At 36.0% G+C, this 14,543-nt stretch overlaps 1 protein-coding gene across 6 annotated transcripts in view; it reads left to right on the forward strand.

Annotated features, from left to right (window-relative positions):
- Positions 1-14,543, forward strand: part of LOC116446670 (neurabin-1-like) — a 42,624-nt gene that overhangs the window by 14,576 nt on the left and 13,505 nt on the right. For all 6 annotated transcript variants that reach the window (XM_032114855.1, XM_032114856.1, XM_032114858.1 and 3 more), the window contains exons 4-16: positions 330-450; positions 987-1,091; positions 1,271-1,391; positions 1,816-1,962; positions 3,704-3,757; positions 5,556-5,785; positions 7,434-7,530; positions 7,609-7,798; positions 8,574-8,725; positions 9,496-9,829; positions 12,176-12,260; positions 13,338-13,409; positions 13,902-14,097. In XM_032114855.1, coding sequence (XP_031970746.1) covers positions 330-450; positions 987-1,091; positions 1,271-1,391; positions 1,816-1,962; positions 3,704-3,757; positions 5,556-5,785; positions 7,434-7,530; positions 7,609-7,798; positions 8,574-8,725; positions 9,496-9,829; positions 12,176-12,260; positions 13,338-13,409; positions 13,902-14,097 — 1,904 coding nt within the window. The remainder of the gene's footprint in view (positions 1-329; positions 451-986; positions 1,092-1,270; positions 1,392-1,815; positions 1,963-3,703; positions 3,758-5,555; positions 5,786-7,433; positions 7,531-7,608; positions 7,799-8,573; positions 8,726-9,495; positions 9,830-12,175; positions 12,261-13,337; positions 13,410-13,901; positions 14,098-14,543) is intronic.

Consider the following 14,543-nt stretch of genomic DNA (forward strand, 5'->3'; position numbering starts at 1 on the left):
TGTATATTCCCTGAATTTAAGTCTTCAGTTTTTGAATGTATGGGTCTAGGCTTTGACTTGTGGCTAGTTATGGTGAATTTAGTGAATGTTAACTGGATGGGCCTCTACTAAGTGCAGATTGTCGTACTGAATTGAAGTTAGGAAGGCTACAGGACAAAAAAGCTTTAGGCAGTATCTATATATGAAATATGTTCTATTTTTTTTCTCTTTTTTTAAGTGGATTTCCATTATCTTTTGTGTTGAAGGACTGGGAACGCTTTGAAGGAACTCAGTACTGTTAATTGTTACATCGTGTCATGCAGCTAATGTTAGATTTTTGAATCCCTTAGGTGACAGGGGTCTGGGCATCAGTATCATTGGAATGGGAGTTGGTGCTGATCAGGGACTGGAAAAACTAGGTATTTTTGTAAAAACAATAACAGATGGTGGAGCTGCTCAGAGGGATGGACGGTGAGTTTTTTGTTGAATTCATTATGCTTTTTACAAATTTCCAACTGAGCCCAGTTGCTTTCATTAGATATGCTGAATACTGTGAATAAAAATACAAAATCTGAATGCAGCTGAGTGAATATTACATTCCTGCTTTATGTTAAATTTTAAAAAATGAGTTGTTTATTATAGGACATTTTTGCTAAGTAAGTGTAGATCTGCTGACAGCACATAGGAGAAACATTCAAAATGAGCCCATGCGTAGAGGTACCACAAAATCATGTTGACACCCCAGAACACCAATCACTGTGTAGACACCCCAGAACACCAATCACTGTGTAAATTGTATAAAAAATATCAAGTCAAGTGCTGTGTAAATTTTAATTGGTGATTTGCATAGTAGCAGAGGAGACTGTTTTTAAGCAATGAATTTCAATGGACTCAGAATTCATCATTATAAATATTAGTGAGTTTTAAGTGATGTTTGTCATGTCAAAAATACTTCAAGCCAAAATACTATTGTTTAACTGATAGCTAAGTATTTATTTATTTTGCAGCATTCAAGTAAATGATCAGATTGTTGAGGTTGATGGCATAAGTCTAGTGGGAGTTACTCAGTTCTTTGCAGCCACTGTACTCAAGAACACCAAAGGCACAGTGAGGTACGTATGTTTTCTGTGAAATAAGAGTTTCTTTTTGTCGTTTTTCATTCATGGAGATGACAAAACCATAGTATGAAAATTCTACAAAGATGTTGTGGAAGGCAGCAGTGTAGCAAACTCATTTCTTAAGCATGTGTTAAGATTTTTTGCTGCAAGATAATTTGGTTTTTTTCCTGTAGGTTTCTGATTGGGAGAGAGAAGCCGGGGGCTGAGAGTGAAGTAGCCCGTCTCATTAGTGAGACCTTAGAGCAAGAGAGATGTCTGTACGAGCAGCACTATGTTCATGATGATACAGAGCAGGTAAAACATCGTACATGCTGTGCTAATGGAATAAATGGGGAGGTTTAATCAAACTGAAGCAAAAGGAGTGTAACACAGGAAACTTGTTAAAAACAGGAAAATACATACCTCATACATTATTGTCATCAAGGCACATGATGATCGCTTTATCACTAATCCAAAATATACTTTTTAACTGTCAGCTGTATGTGATAGTTTTGTGCAAGTCTTTCTTAGCTCTCTTTTGTGGAAGTTTGATGAAGGTGTTTGCAGGTCATCTTTAACACTTACCATAGGTATATGAAATTAAAAAGGAGTAGTAACTAGTTGAGAAAAGTTTTGTGGCTGTTTGGATTCCTTGATTGCAGGCTTTGGTTATTGCTACTACCATAATGCAAAAGTATGTGTGTGTGTTACGGAATGTCATGGTTTTCTCATTTGGCAGGATGATGACTATGATGAGGAGGAGGAGGATACATATGAGTCACATTTACATGGAAAATCTGTAGAAGTTTTTGATCTTCCTGAAAATGAAGATATTGGTTTACTACTGGATATGGATTCAGCACAGTCTCTTCTTAAATTTAAAGAGGTGTTGTAGCAGTTTCTTAAATATTCTTTGTGATGCGCTGGGGGACATCTGAACCTACTTCATGTTCCCTCTCATTTTGGGTTTGTTTTTTCCCAGCATCACCAATAAATATCTCTGGTAAATGTCCATTGAAATGTAGGTCTTCTATAATTTTTTATATCCAGTTTCCCTATGCATATTTATATTAAATGGTCTTTTGATTTAAATTAAATTTTAAAAGGCCTTGGAAACAGGCCATAGAACCCAGCCCCAACTCTGTCCTTGTTATGTCTGAGTACTGCATTAGAAAGATAGGATGCTTCTCTTAGTTCTTCTGTGGCCCACTGGCCTTTGTGTGTTTGCTGCCCAGTAGAATGGCTTTAGCTGCAGAGAGCGTGGTGGGGGGTAGGGGATGGGACATGCAAATACACCTGTTTTGAATGGTCTTGAGTGGTGTTGTGAGATGTTCCCCAGGAAGACAAGAAATACATACCTAATTTCTTGGTTTCGTCCCTGCAGTCTTCTGAGAAATCTGCGTACATAAAAGCACTTGATTCTGTAGATAGGCGTATTTTTGGCTTGGAGGGTATTTTTGTGGTGTGTTGTTTGGAAGGAATAGATTTGTAAACCCAATAGGGCATTCCAGACTATGAATCACAACATATTTGGAAATAGTCAGGTTCTCTTTTCCCAGGGTTTGTATAAAGGAGCATATTTGTTTTATTCAGGACTGTGGGATTTAGTCAGGGACTTAAATGGTACGTACAGCCTTTATCATTTAGGGGTCCAGGCTTCTCTGGTAGATTTAAGTGCCTGTAATTTTCACTCTGGGAGGAGAAAAATATTCTGCAAAGAAACTGTTTTGTCAGATGCTATTTGTTGCTACATCAACTTATTTTGTGAAAGATTGGTATTTTGCAGATCTCTTAAGTTTGTTCTCTTGATAACATTGACGATGTCATTGAGGAAGTAGAAATTGCAGGCTGCTGATCTCTAGAGAACATTTACAGTTTTTCTAGGTTTGGAAGCATAGCAGCAGGCTAAAGCTTCTTAAGTGGTATATTTACTGGGGATACAGTTATATTCTCGTGTGGAATCATTACTGTGCTGTTACTAACATAATCTAAATGAACAGTCATGAATTCACCAGTTTTAATTTGTGTTTGGTGCACTGTGCCTTGACCAAAAAAAAAATCCCCCCAGATTACAGATGGAAAGTGAGATAAAAGGAACAATTAATACTTGCTAAAAAAACTTTACATTTGGCTTAAGTGTAGTCTTTTTGATTTCTAATAATCCTACGAAGATTTGTGGTGTAAAAATACATGGCTTAATCTTAAAACAAAGCCAGCACATTTATTTTCAAGTGCTGATTGTAAAAATATTTAGTACTGTTAAGGTTTTTATTTTATTCTGTGTACCAGTTTTCTTCATAAGTGCATTGCTGCCTTTTCATTCCCCTGGCACATTGAAATGTTGATGTAATCTTCTCCATTTTCTTTATGTATAGACAACAATGGGAGATTTTTAACTACAGGTGGTTATGTACTGTGAAACTTTTTTGAGGTTTGAGTAATTTTAAAATTTTTTTTTTAATTAAAATGCCTGATTACTTCTCCTGTAACTGATGAATAATTACATTGACTTTATGCCACTCTAACAATGGTTTGAGGAAAAAAGGGAATCATGGGCAAATACTTAAAACTAGGATTTTCAAATGTAATTCTGTGTGTGCTCATACAATTTTTTTCATCTGTTCCAGCTACAGTTAAAACATGCAGTAACAATAGCTGAAGTGAATCAACTGAAGGAGAAAGTAAGTTTTCAACAAATATTGTTATTGGTAGGGGTTTTTGTTGGGTGGTTTGTTTTGGGGAAATGTTTTTTTGTTTTTATGGCCACTCATTTTACCAGGAGTAGGCTGAATGCAGAAAGCAGCAATCCGTTTATGCCTCAGGCACGATCTGCTCTATGTTATGCTAGACAGACATTTGTAAGCAGAAGAGCTATGCTCAAATTAAAAAGAGAAGGAAAAAAAAACCAAACAAAAAAACCCCAAAAGTCACATAAAACAACAAAAAAATCCCATCCCGCAAGTCTCCACTTTAAAAGGAATGCTTCAGTATTACTGCTTAGAGCAACTGAACATAGTGGAGGACTGTATTAAACAGCTTGTAAACAAATACGAGAACATTATCAGTGGATAGAACTTGTCTTATTTGAGAATAGATTTGGCCAGACAATGGACTGTGGCTGTCTTTCTGTTACCAGAAAGTTTTTTCTGTTACCCTGTTTCGCCTCTTTCCCTCCACAAATTCCTGATCTGGTCTGGGCAAAGAGTTTTTTCCAGCTTTTTTTTTTTTTGACGAAGATTGGTTCAATGCCTCTGCTTATTCTGAGAGAGGGATTCTTGTTCTTTTTTGCTGCTTTTTCCACTGATGCAGATTTGTACATGGCCTTTTTCTGAAAATACTGTGAGTGAGCAGCTTTTATGCTGTTGCTTTTCTGTGTTACCTTGCTCAGAAATGCGTATCCTAGGACAGGCTGCAATACGTTGCTGGGAACAGGTAGCAGGTGAGGAGGGCATAGTGCTTCAGTTTGCAATAATTTTCAGTGGCAGTATCCGTTGGGGTATTTCATGCACTCTGCAGTTGTTGAGAACTCCGAGAGTAGAAAGGCAAAGCAGATGAAGCTACTTGAGACAGTTCCCTTTTTGTTTTCTGACAGTGCTCCTCCTCTTTGTAGTATTCTTGACATTTGGCCCACCTGAATTTCAAAAAAGCTATTAAAAATGTTGGTATTAGTACACCTTACAACCCCATTTTTAATTCAAGAAATTCTTGGTCCTTTCAACATCCTTGTTCCATTGGCAGGTGTTCTTAACTGGCTTCAAAAGCAGTGATTTTCTCAGTGTAAATGGTGTCCCCAGAGAAGAAGGCCTGGACAAACTAAGCTGTAGCTTGCCTGTTCACTCCTCCAAGGCCTCGAGAGCTTTCCATGTTAACATTGCTGTGTATAATGTGGCTGCTGTCAAGCTGAAGAGGTGGCATCCCTTTCCTTTACTGAGGGAATATTTGGTGGTTTTGTACATTAGCTCAAGAGAAGGAAACCCTGCACATGCTGTCATTTATTAGGAAGACCAATGTCATGTAAAGTTACCAGGGAAGATCAACTGGTCATGTTATCTTCATTCAAAAAGCTATTGGTAGCAAAGTAGTAGGACAAGGAAGTTATCTTATACAGGTTAAGACTCTTTATCTGCAGTTGCCTTTGAAGGTATTCATAATAGGCCTCTCCAGGGATGTTAGGATATGCTGAGATCTTAAACAATATGAGGTGGTAATAAAGATCTTGATCATTTTATCTCTCTAGAAAGACTCAATACCAATGAGGAAGCAGTAAAAGACTCTTGGGTTTCAGGGTTTTAGTTCTAAACTTGCTTGATTAGCAAGGGTTGGAAGAATTGATATGATTACTTTTAAAGTGTCCGGTTTTAATAGTACTGATAAGTATGTAATTATTATCAGCTATTCTCTACTTAAATATGTATCAAGAACTAATTTTTATTTCATCTTTTAGTTTAGATTAATTCCTTAAGTATTAATTTTTTTCAGTTAAAAGTTGTCGAAGCAGAAAAAAATGAGTGGAAATTTAATCGAGCCCAACTACAGCAAAACTTGGATGAAAGCAAAGAGAAAATTAAAAAGTTAGAGACCTACTGGTTAGAGGCACAAAATTTATGCAAAACAGTAAACGAGCGTCTTAAAGAGACTCAAGAACAATGTGATGCCCTTGAAAAGAAATACAACAAGGCCAAGAAATTGCTTAAAGATTACCAACAAAAGTAAGTATCCCAAAATATCAGCTCTCTATTTATTGCTTTTATGTTTTGTACGTCTTGGGGAAAGCTGTCAACAACACGTAGGGTAGAATAGGATTTGCTTAACACACTTTCTTTTCATTTATTAAAGTTTAGGGAAGCAGTGGGCTATAAATGCTGAATTCGTCCTTACCTTACATCACCAGCTGCTGGAAAGGTTTGCCAGAAGACTTCCTGCTGCTTTTGATTCATAGCTAAGGAAAAATCATTTAATATTTCAATAACAACTTCTTAAAAACAACTTAGTTTAAAAGCTGTAATGCATCTATACTTTTTGGAAGGACTACTTGAAGTTTGACATGAGATGCTTTTTGCTCTTTGTGAAAAACCCTCAGCTTTGACTGACTTCAGTGTTCCAGATAGAGTAGGCATCAAAGGATATTTAATAACAGTGAGATACATGCAATTTAGTCTGAGTTAGGAGTTACATCTTGGAGGAGGAGTAAAAGGAATTCTGAGAAAAATTGAAAGTTTGGGGATATGTATCTAGCTGCTAAAATGGCAGCATGAAAACAGTATCTTCAATCTGTTAAAGGGTTTGTAGTAGAAGTAATATTGTTAATTAGATACACCTATGTAGGACTCCAGTGCTGTTGTTATGTGGTAGTGTCTAACTGTTCTATGTTCTTTCCTCTTAGCTAAACAAGAGGTAATTGCAAAATATTTGTAGTTGTGTCCCAATAATACAGAGCACAACCGTTGCTTTTGATAGTTGCTGTAAGCATATAATACTCTTGTTACCAGTTTCTCTGCTTGCTACTTACTTTTAAAGGCAATTTATTAATGATCTTTTGCTCTTTAGTCCATGTCCAGAAATGTTACTTTTCACAGTACATTTTTGTGCTGTTTGGTGAGCTTTTTAAAGGTCTCCTTTCCCCTCTCCTCCCAAGCTTATCCGCATGGAAGTTCAAAAGTACGTGAAGATGACTGCTAACGTGCTAGTTTCCATTCCCTCACTGTTTAGCAAATTCCCATTACTCATTTGATTGTCCCTGAAGCTTTTGCATCTGTTGTAGATGTTTTATGCTTATTTTCTGGTTTTGTATGTTATTCCATATGGTGCAGGCAAAAGCAGCTTTTGTTTCCTTCTTGTAGTCATTGTTTCTTTTTTGTAAAACTCAGCCATTGCAATTGCTGTAGGATGAACCAAGTAGAAACTTGAAATGCAATTTATTTTCCTACAAAGAATTTTGCCATAGCTTTTGGAAGGAAAATACACTGTGTGTGCATGTATCTTTGTGGAAGAAAGTAAGATGTAATGATTGGAATCATGCATGTATTTCAGGCTTAAATGTGTGTGCAACCTGCCACTTTTAAAATGAGAGATGGTTGTAATTTTGCAGAAAAAGCATTGCCACACATCCTTTTTCTGCCCAGAGTAAATTACAGTCATCTGTATTTTCTTTTGAAGACGGTAGAAGCATACAAATACATACATCATTTTATGACATTATAAGATTAATGAATCAGTTATACCTTACAGGCTGATTTTTGTCACTATTCACTAATGGAATGCTTTTTAATAAATGCAATTGTGCGTATTTCTATTTAACATTTTTCTACATTCCTGTATATTACTGTTTCATAGACGTGTATTTATTTCTTTCACCAGAGAAATAGAATTTATGAAGAAAGAAGAAGATCATTCAAAGCTACTTGAAGAGAGAGACCAGAAATATGCAGAACAACTGAAAATCTATCAGGAAAAAGTAAAGCAGTATTATATTTTGAAATAAACTTCTGCATTCTTGGAGAGTTGTATCTCACCTGAATTTTAATTCTTGCAGATTTCAGAGCTTGAAAATAAATTAAAAGCATATGAGAAAATGCCTTATGTGTTTGAAGGTGGCAGTTTATTGGAAGATGGCTGTCAAAGTCCAGGCCAATCTAATGAACAGTCAAAGATAAAAGAAGACAATGAAAAAGAAACCAAATCAATAAAAGAAAGAATAAATTCCTTAGATATGCTAGTTTCTGGTAAGTTGTAGTATTTTTTTATTTGCACTTAAGGAAAATTAGGAGGAGTTATACGTGTAGAGGTTCTTTTGTTCTTAAGAGAAGTGTTGTCTGTTTCATACTGACTGAGCAAATGTTCTACCTGAGTCAATTTTCAGTACTGTTGTAATGTATTTCTTAAATGTTGTGGGAAAGAAGAGATAGATGGAGAGACAACTATTTTAACTGTTCTTCAGATTCTCTGTTAGTGAAACTAATAGTGGGACTAAAACACTGAGATATGTCAGCTAAAATCCCATTGATTTCAAGCTATAATTTACAGCAAACTTGCTATGACTTTTTTGTCTTGTAATTTTGTCTAGAATATTATGAAATATCAGATGGAGGTTCAAATGAGAATTACATTTTTAAAATATGTAGTAAATTCTTACTTTGTAAAGAGTTTCCATCCTAAAGAATGAAGCTAGGAAAGCACATTCAGGGTACAAATTTTCATCTATTTCAGAACAGAATTCAGGTTTCAAGCCTTAAGACAATTATATTCTGTTGGATTTTATTATTTTTTAAATAAAGAAGTTGGGTAAAAGTATATTTCAAATTAAATAGAAATTGCTAGTGCAATGTGTAAAATAGTGTAGTATAATATAAAAAGTATTTTCATATAGTAGTGGTTAGCAGGTAGAATAAGTCTGACTTAAATTCTGAATATTTTTCTGGACAGTGGGTTGGTGAACTTGCCTACCAGTTTTTGCTGGGGTTTGTGTTTACTTTTTTAACAGGTGTGTATTTGTTGCAGATTTTGATGCTTTTGTTGGGGATACTCCCAGATTAGACACCAGTGCCCACAAAGCAAAAGCTCAGCTTGCTTTGAAAGTAAAACGCCAGCCACCTTCTCGATCAAAGCTGAAAGAATCTCTTGGGGGTGGACAACAGACTGCAAATCTACAGGTACTGACGCTGGTAGATAGTGACGCGCTCCTGAACGTGTGTTGAGTTTTATCTGTATTTGCAATTGTAAGTGTTCATGCTTCATTCAGCCTCTGCCAAAGCACTGTATTTTTATGCTGCATCAAGTGAAAAAACCTTTTTGGGTTCATATCATTTTGTGGCACAGTTAACTTGAAGTTAGCAAAGAACTATGCAAGCTTCTTCTGTGCTATTTCTGCTTCCTGAAAGATTTGTGATACAGTGATATTATGAAATATACTAATTTGTCTTGTTATTTCTTCATCTGGAACAAGTTAGTTACCAAATTTCTTCAAAAACTAAACAGTTCTGAAATGCTTCATTATTCCCTAAGTCATCATTTAAGTTCACAAGAAGTATACCAGTGAAATGTTCTCATGTTTCTGGAAAACAGTTTAAGAATTGAGATATAGATAGTCAATATATGAGAGAGCCTGTCATAGAATGAGAACACTGAACTATTTCAGGTAGACTGAAAAGTGGCTGCATTGAATTGGAATGGCCAAAGTGTACCAGAACATTTCTGATTTGGCTAGAGAAATATTATTTGGGATGTGCGGAAAGATAGAGGTAGATAACAGCCTTTAAAATCAACTTCATGTGATTTAGATTGTATCCACAAGTGTGTCAGTTCAAAAAATTTCTTGAACTGATGGAATTTGCTTAGCACGTATTTCTGCCCTAGTAAAAGAACAGACAATAAATGAGTATATATCATGTTTATCGTAAAATCACTTTAAAATTTGTTGAAGGATGAGGATTCAGAAGATAGTGTTCTCAACAGAGAATCTTCCGCCATGTACCTGACTAAGACCTTAGAAACAAGTGACAAATTACCTCTCCTACGCCTGGATGACCCAGATCAAAAGAGTGAAAAGTCTGAGAAAAGAGAAAGCACAGAAAGTCCTCTAGAGTCAAGTCCTTCTGCTTCCACGCACTCTTCTCCAGTACACAAACCAAACAACGAAAATAGCACACCCACCACTTGTTCACCTCCTCCTGAAGAGATGACTCCAAATTCTCCTCTAGGGTATCTCAAGAATGTTAAGCAAAGAGAAGCAAAAGGGAAAGGGAAAGAAGCCAAGGGTAAGACTCAAGGATTTACTATTATTTTAATTCTTTGAGATTGAAGTTTTACAAATTTTAGATGTAATCAGTAAAGGTCCTGATGCATTTTTGCGAAACACTAACCTTGTAAGTGGCAATGTATTGAAGTGTAAGCTTGACAGATTTCATGGTTTCCAGAAAAATTCATTGTTGGCTTTGTGGTTCCAGACATTATCCAAGTGTTTAAACAAGATACAGATTCTGAGTATTGTGGAAATTACTGCCTTCTTCATCATGCCCTCTTAAGATATTTGTCACTAGAAGAAGGTTAAAGGTATTATCATCAGCCTAGTCACTATTAATCATTATTTGGTAGGAATAGTTGGCGTTTTTCTTATGAATAATTGAAAAAGGGATCTAATATAATCTTTCAAATGTTTGATATTTTCTATAATCAGCTAGTACAAATGTATAAAGGCAGATGACTTGCTGTCTTTGCTATACAGCATATACAAAACCATTCTTTTAATACCCTGAAACAGGATTTGTTTTATACTCTCCTTATTTTGTATTTTTCTATAAAGTCTCAAACAAAAATAGTCTTAAACCCCACTTATTAAGATATGTACCAAATACATACATGATTTTGCTTTCTTTTCTACAGTTTTTTTGTGATTGCAGAAGCAGTGCCAACTTTTTTTTTTCCTAAATTGGCCCCTGGAATTGCTAATTAATGCAGTACACCAAAGATGAGGATTAGTATTGAAAGCTTGCTCTTTGTGAGCAAAATGACACTAAATGCTGTTTCTGCTAGATTGTTGCTTTCTAACTGTATTTAAATGTCTACCTTTTATTTTATTGAATTAATCCTTTCTATTGCCTTTTCACCCATTCATGTATCAGTCTGTATTTTAACCTACTGTGCTGTGTTTAAGAAAGTACCTCTTCTTAAAATTCTACTCTAGAAATGGAGATGGAAACAAATGTCAGTATTAAAAGTAATTCTTCTGGTTTTGTATTCAAGTTGACAGGAAAGATAACCAACTTATCTGTAGTTATAATTTATTGGATGTTATATATTTAGAAAGAGTGGTTAACTAGCTAAAGTTCTAATGTTGATCAGAAAATAGTGATTAGATATGCAAAAAAAAAAAGGGAAACCTCTTGACTGTCCTGACTCTCGGGTATGTGAGCCTTGAGATAATCCTTCCTGACATATATGATGGTTATTTGCTGGTGGAGTGATGGGGAGTTGACCTCAGTTTTGTGTACTAAACAGGATTTTGGGTTTTTATGGTCCTTGAAGGAGTCTGTACATATCATGTCAGTAGTTGTTTCAAAGGTAGAGCTTAAAATCTACTTTGTCTCCCAAAAAGCAAACTGTATCTCTTCACAGGTAGCTTAGTTAGGAAGCACCTGATTTGCAATACAAAATGTATTTCAGTTATTTTTAAAAAATCTAGTAGCCTCAGAATTTAAAAGTAAGTACATTTAGGACTTGGAGTAGTGTGTCACAGTCCACTGAGAAGAGGTTGTGTGGTGCTTGTCACTTAATTTTGCATAATAATTGAAAAGTTCGTATTGAACGTGCTTCCTTTGGCAAAAAATTGGGTCCTGAGAGGTTGTATTCCAGTTTTGAAAATAAGAGTCTTGGAGGAGATTCAGAGTCCCAGTTGTTTCTTTAGAATAGTCACAGTTTGTATGCCATTTCCAATAAACCCAGCTTCTCAGGAGCTGTCTGCTCTCGAGGTACTGACCATCGTGTAGGTTAGGCGCACCTTCTGGAGCTGGCAGCTTGCATATGTAGCCCACGTTTGCAGCAGCTAGCCTGGACTAGCTACTGAACCAAAAATACTACTAAAGGAGCATCTATAAAACTTCAAGAGTAATAAATATTAAATGCTATATTTGCTCAACTGTTGCTTAAAAAATTAATTTAGTCCATGCATCTTACACTGGTTATGTAGTTGTGTATTTTGAAGTTGACATTTTGCGAAAGAAAGAGGTACTTTTTTCTAAACCTATCATAAACTAACTTTTGTTTGTAATTAATTAGACCAAAATACTGTGGTAAACTTTACTTTTCCCTGGACAGTATAGAATTACTGCTTATCAAAAGCAATATTTTTGAATAGTTGTCAGCAACTGTTGTGTTGCCATTTTTCAATGGCCTGGTACAGCCAGAGTGATGGGAAGGTGCCATAGAGAATAACTTTGGCTGATATGGCTGTAATATTTTCAGTTATTATGTGTGTGTGGGAATGTGAATTCTAACACTGCCACCCTGGTCTTAGTATCTGACTTACAAGCATCATCATTAGTAGTTAAAAATTGCAGGTCTTTTTAGAACAACATTTTTATTTTTCACCCCTCTATGAAAAACAGAAGAAAGGAAAAATGAAGACAAGACAGTAGAAACAAATGAAGGAATGCCATCAGGGAAGTCCAAAAGGAGATTTCCAGATTTTGGGTAAGATTTTACTTGTGTTCCTTTGGAAATAAGTGGTGTTCTGTGGTTTCTTAGAGAATATTATGTTCTCTAAATAAAACAATGTTGAGGAAATCCAGTAATGGACCGTCAATGGACAGAGTATTTATCATCTTGAATTTGTAATGTTGTGTTCGTGTTTCTACCACGTTTTGATTTTATTTATCTATGCTTTTTTCCCCCCTCAAAGAATTTCTTAGGGTTCTTCTGGTGGTTTTGTATGAATACACCACTTCGCTTAAATTGCAAATGCATGCATAACTTTATGTCAAAATCTTGTTGGTGTCTAGACTCCAATGTTTTGTCCTGCTAGGGTTATAGTATAAAATAGGCACCTGTCATGCCTTAATTCCTTCTACAATAGAGGTGGCATTACATAGGGTTTGGCTATAGGTGCTACCTACTGAGCTGTTGCTTGGAGGCTGGCAGCAGTGATGAATGCATCTTTTAATTTCATTTAGAAGGTGAGATAGTCAACAGGGGTAAAACAGAAGTGCGAGCTTCATATTACCTGGAAATACAGTGTGGTACCTGAACTCTGGGGATTTAAGAGAAGAGTTGCTACATTTGCAGTAAATCTTGCTCCTTTGGAGACAGGGGTAAAGCTTGTTGAAGCCAGCTAACATTAAAGACTTAGACTGGTACTGCAAGAAATGCATCATAATGTGTAACATAAAAATCAACTTATTTCGCACACTGATAATGCAGTTAGTGACTTTGCTCAAGTTGCTGTGCGTTGTGTAGGAGCATTAATGTAGCAATAACACTGTGGTCTTCCTCTTGGTTGTATCCACTATATGCTAGGCTTCTTTAGGCATTTTCTGTATTTATTTTGGTTATCTGTGGCCTTTGAAAGGGTACTGTCACGGTTTTTAAATGGAATATGAATGCCAGAACTTTTTGAATTGTATGCATAATCTCCAAAATCATGCTTTGTATAATAAAATGTGTGGCTTTTTGTAACTGTTGAAGTCAATATAAAAACGAACTCGCTGCTTTACAAAAATATTGCACTGGGTAAAGGTAATGCTTTATGAAATTTCTGTTTTTTCACTTCAGGGGATTGCGAAAATCTGGGGGCAAGGGTAAGAAGCAAGAAAAAGAAAATCTAAGAGGTTCTCTGGATAGCAGGTAGTTCTTTTGTTAGTGTAATAAATACATGCTGCATTCCTAAAATTTGTAACCCAAGAATTTCTTTAAAACTGTCATTAATGTTTGTTCTTAAAGTACATTCTTGTGGCAAAATTCTGTGAAGATTTAATGATGCAGAGATGAGATTCCATCTCACGAAAGAGTGTAGAGGAGGTGACATTAAAACTGTCTTTTGCTTAGGAAGATGAATGTTGAGTAAATGAAGTTAGCAATTACGTGAAGTTATTAAATAGTGTGAAATACTGCAAAAGTTCTTAAATTTGTGTTGTTAAATAACTCATTATTTTGCATGGATATTCAAAGGCAAGTATCAGTTTTCATTTCGAGTGTCAGTTGTGCTGTGAAACTAGTAAAAATAAGTGGCGTGTTTTGAGTTTGTTCTTGTTTTTAAAGGGATGGTTGTGTATTTGAGGAGTGGGGTGGGGTTTTTTGCTACTGTTGTTTAAACAGGATTTAATCTGTTTATCTCAGAGGTTCCCGAGAACTTTTGGATGACTCTGGCAACAATCTATCTGCATCAGATTCAGATTCCCCTGTTCCTACTTGCATGCCTTTCTCTTGGTTTGGAGACAGCCACAAGGAGCCTCAGGTTTCTAGCAGCAGTCTGCATGTTACTCAGAGTGGGCAGGATGGTTGTGAGCATGGTCAAGAGAAGAACAGAACCAAGGTAAAGAGGACTAATTTGTGCTTTGAGTATTTAAGTGTTGCATCTTGATAAAGTAAAAACACCAGTGGTTAGTATGTGGAAGCCTAGTGATTTAGTCCTTGACCACATCACCTCTTACAAACTTTGCTGCAGAAGTTTGAGATATTACAGGTTTACGTGCAGGAATTGCATGTGTGTTCCTGTTCACTCCTCTTCAGTTGAAGCATCAGTAGAGGCTTCTCAGGTGAAGTAGCATCTAAAGAAAAATCGCAGAGCATGCTTTTTTTCTGGTTGATAATGCTAAAACTAATTCTAGTTTCAGGAAAGCATAGTTTTAAAAGTCAGATCTGTTTCCCAGACTAGTTTGTGGAGGAAGTGTACATAAATAGAGGTCAACTGTCCAAACAGTTGGCCAGCCAGTTCTTACCATACTGGAATGTAGGGTTGGAGTACCAGGCAGGTGGAGG

This window comes from Corvus moneduloides, chromosome 7 (assembly GCF_009650955.1).
Source record: "Corvus moneduloides isolate bCorMon1 chromosome 7, bCorMon1.pri, whole genome shotgun sequence".
Classification (NCBI taxonomy): domain Eukaryota; kingdom Metazoa; phylum Chordata; class Aves; order Passeriformes; family Corvidae; genus Corvus; species Corvus moneduloides.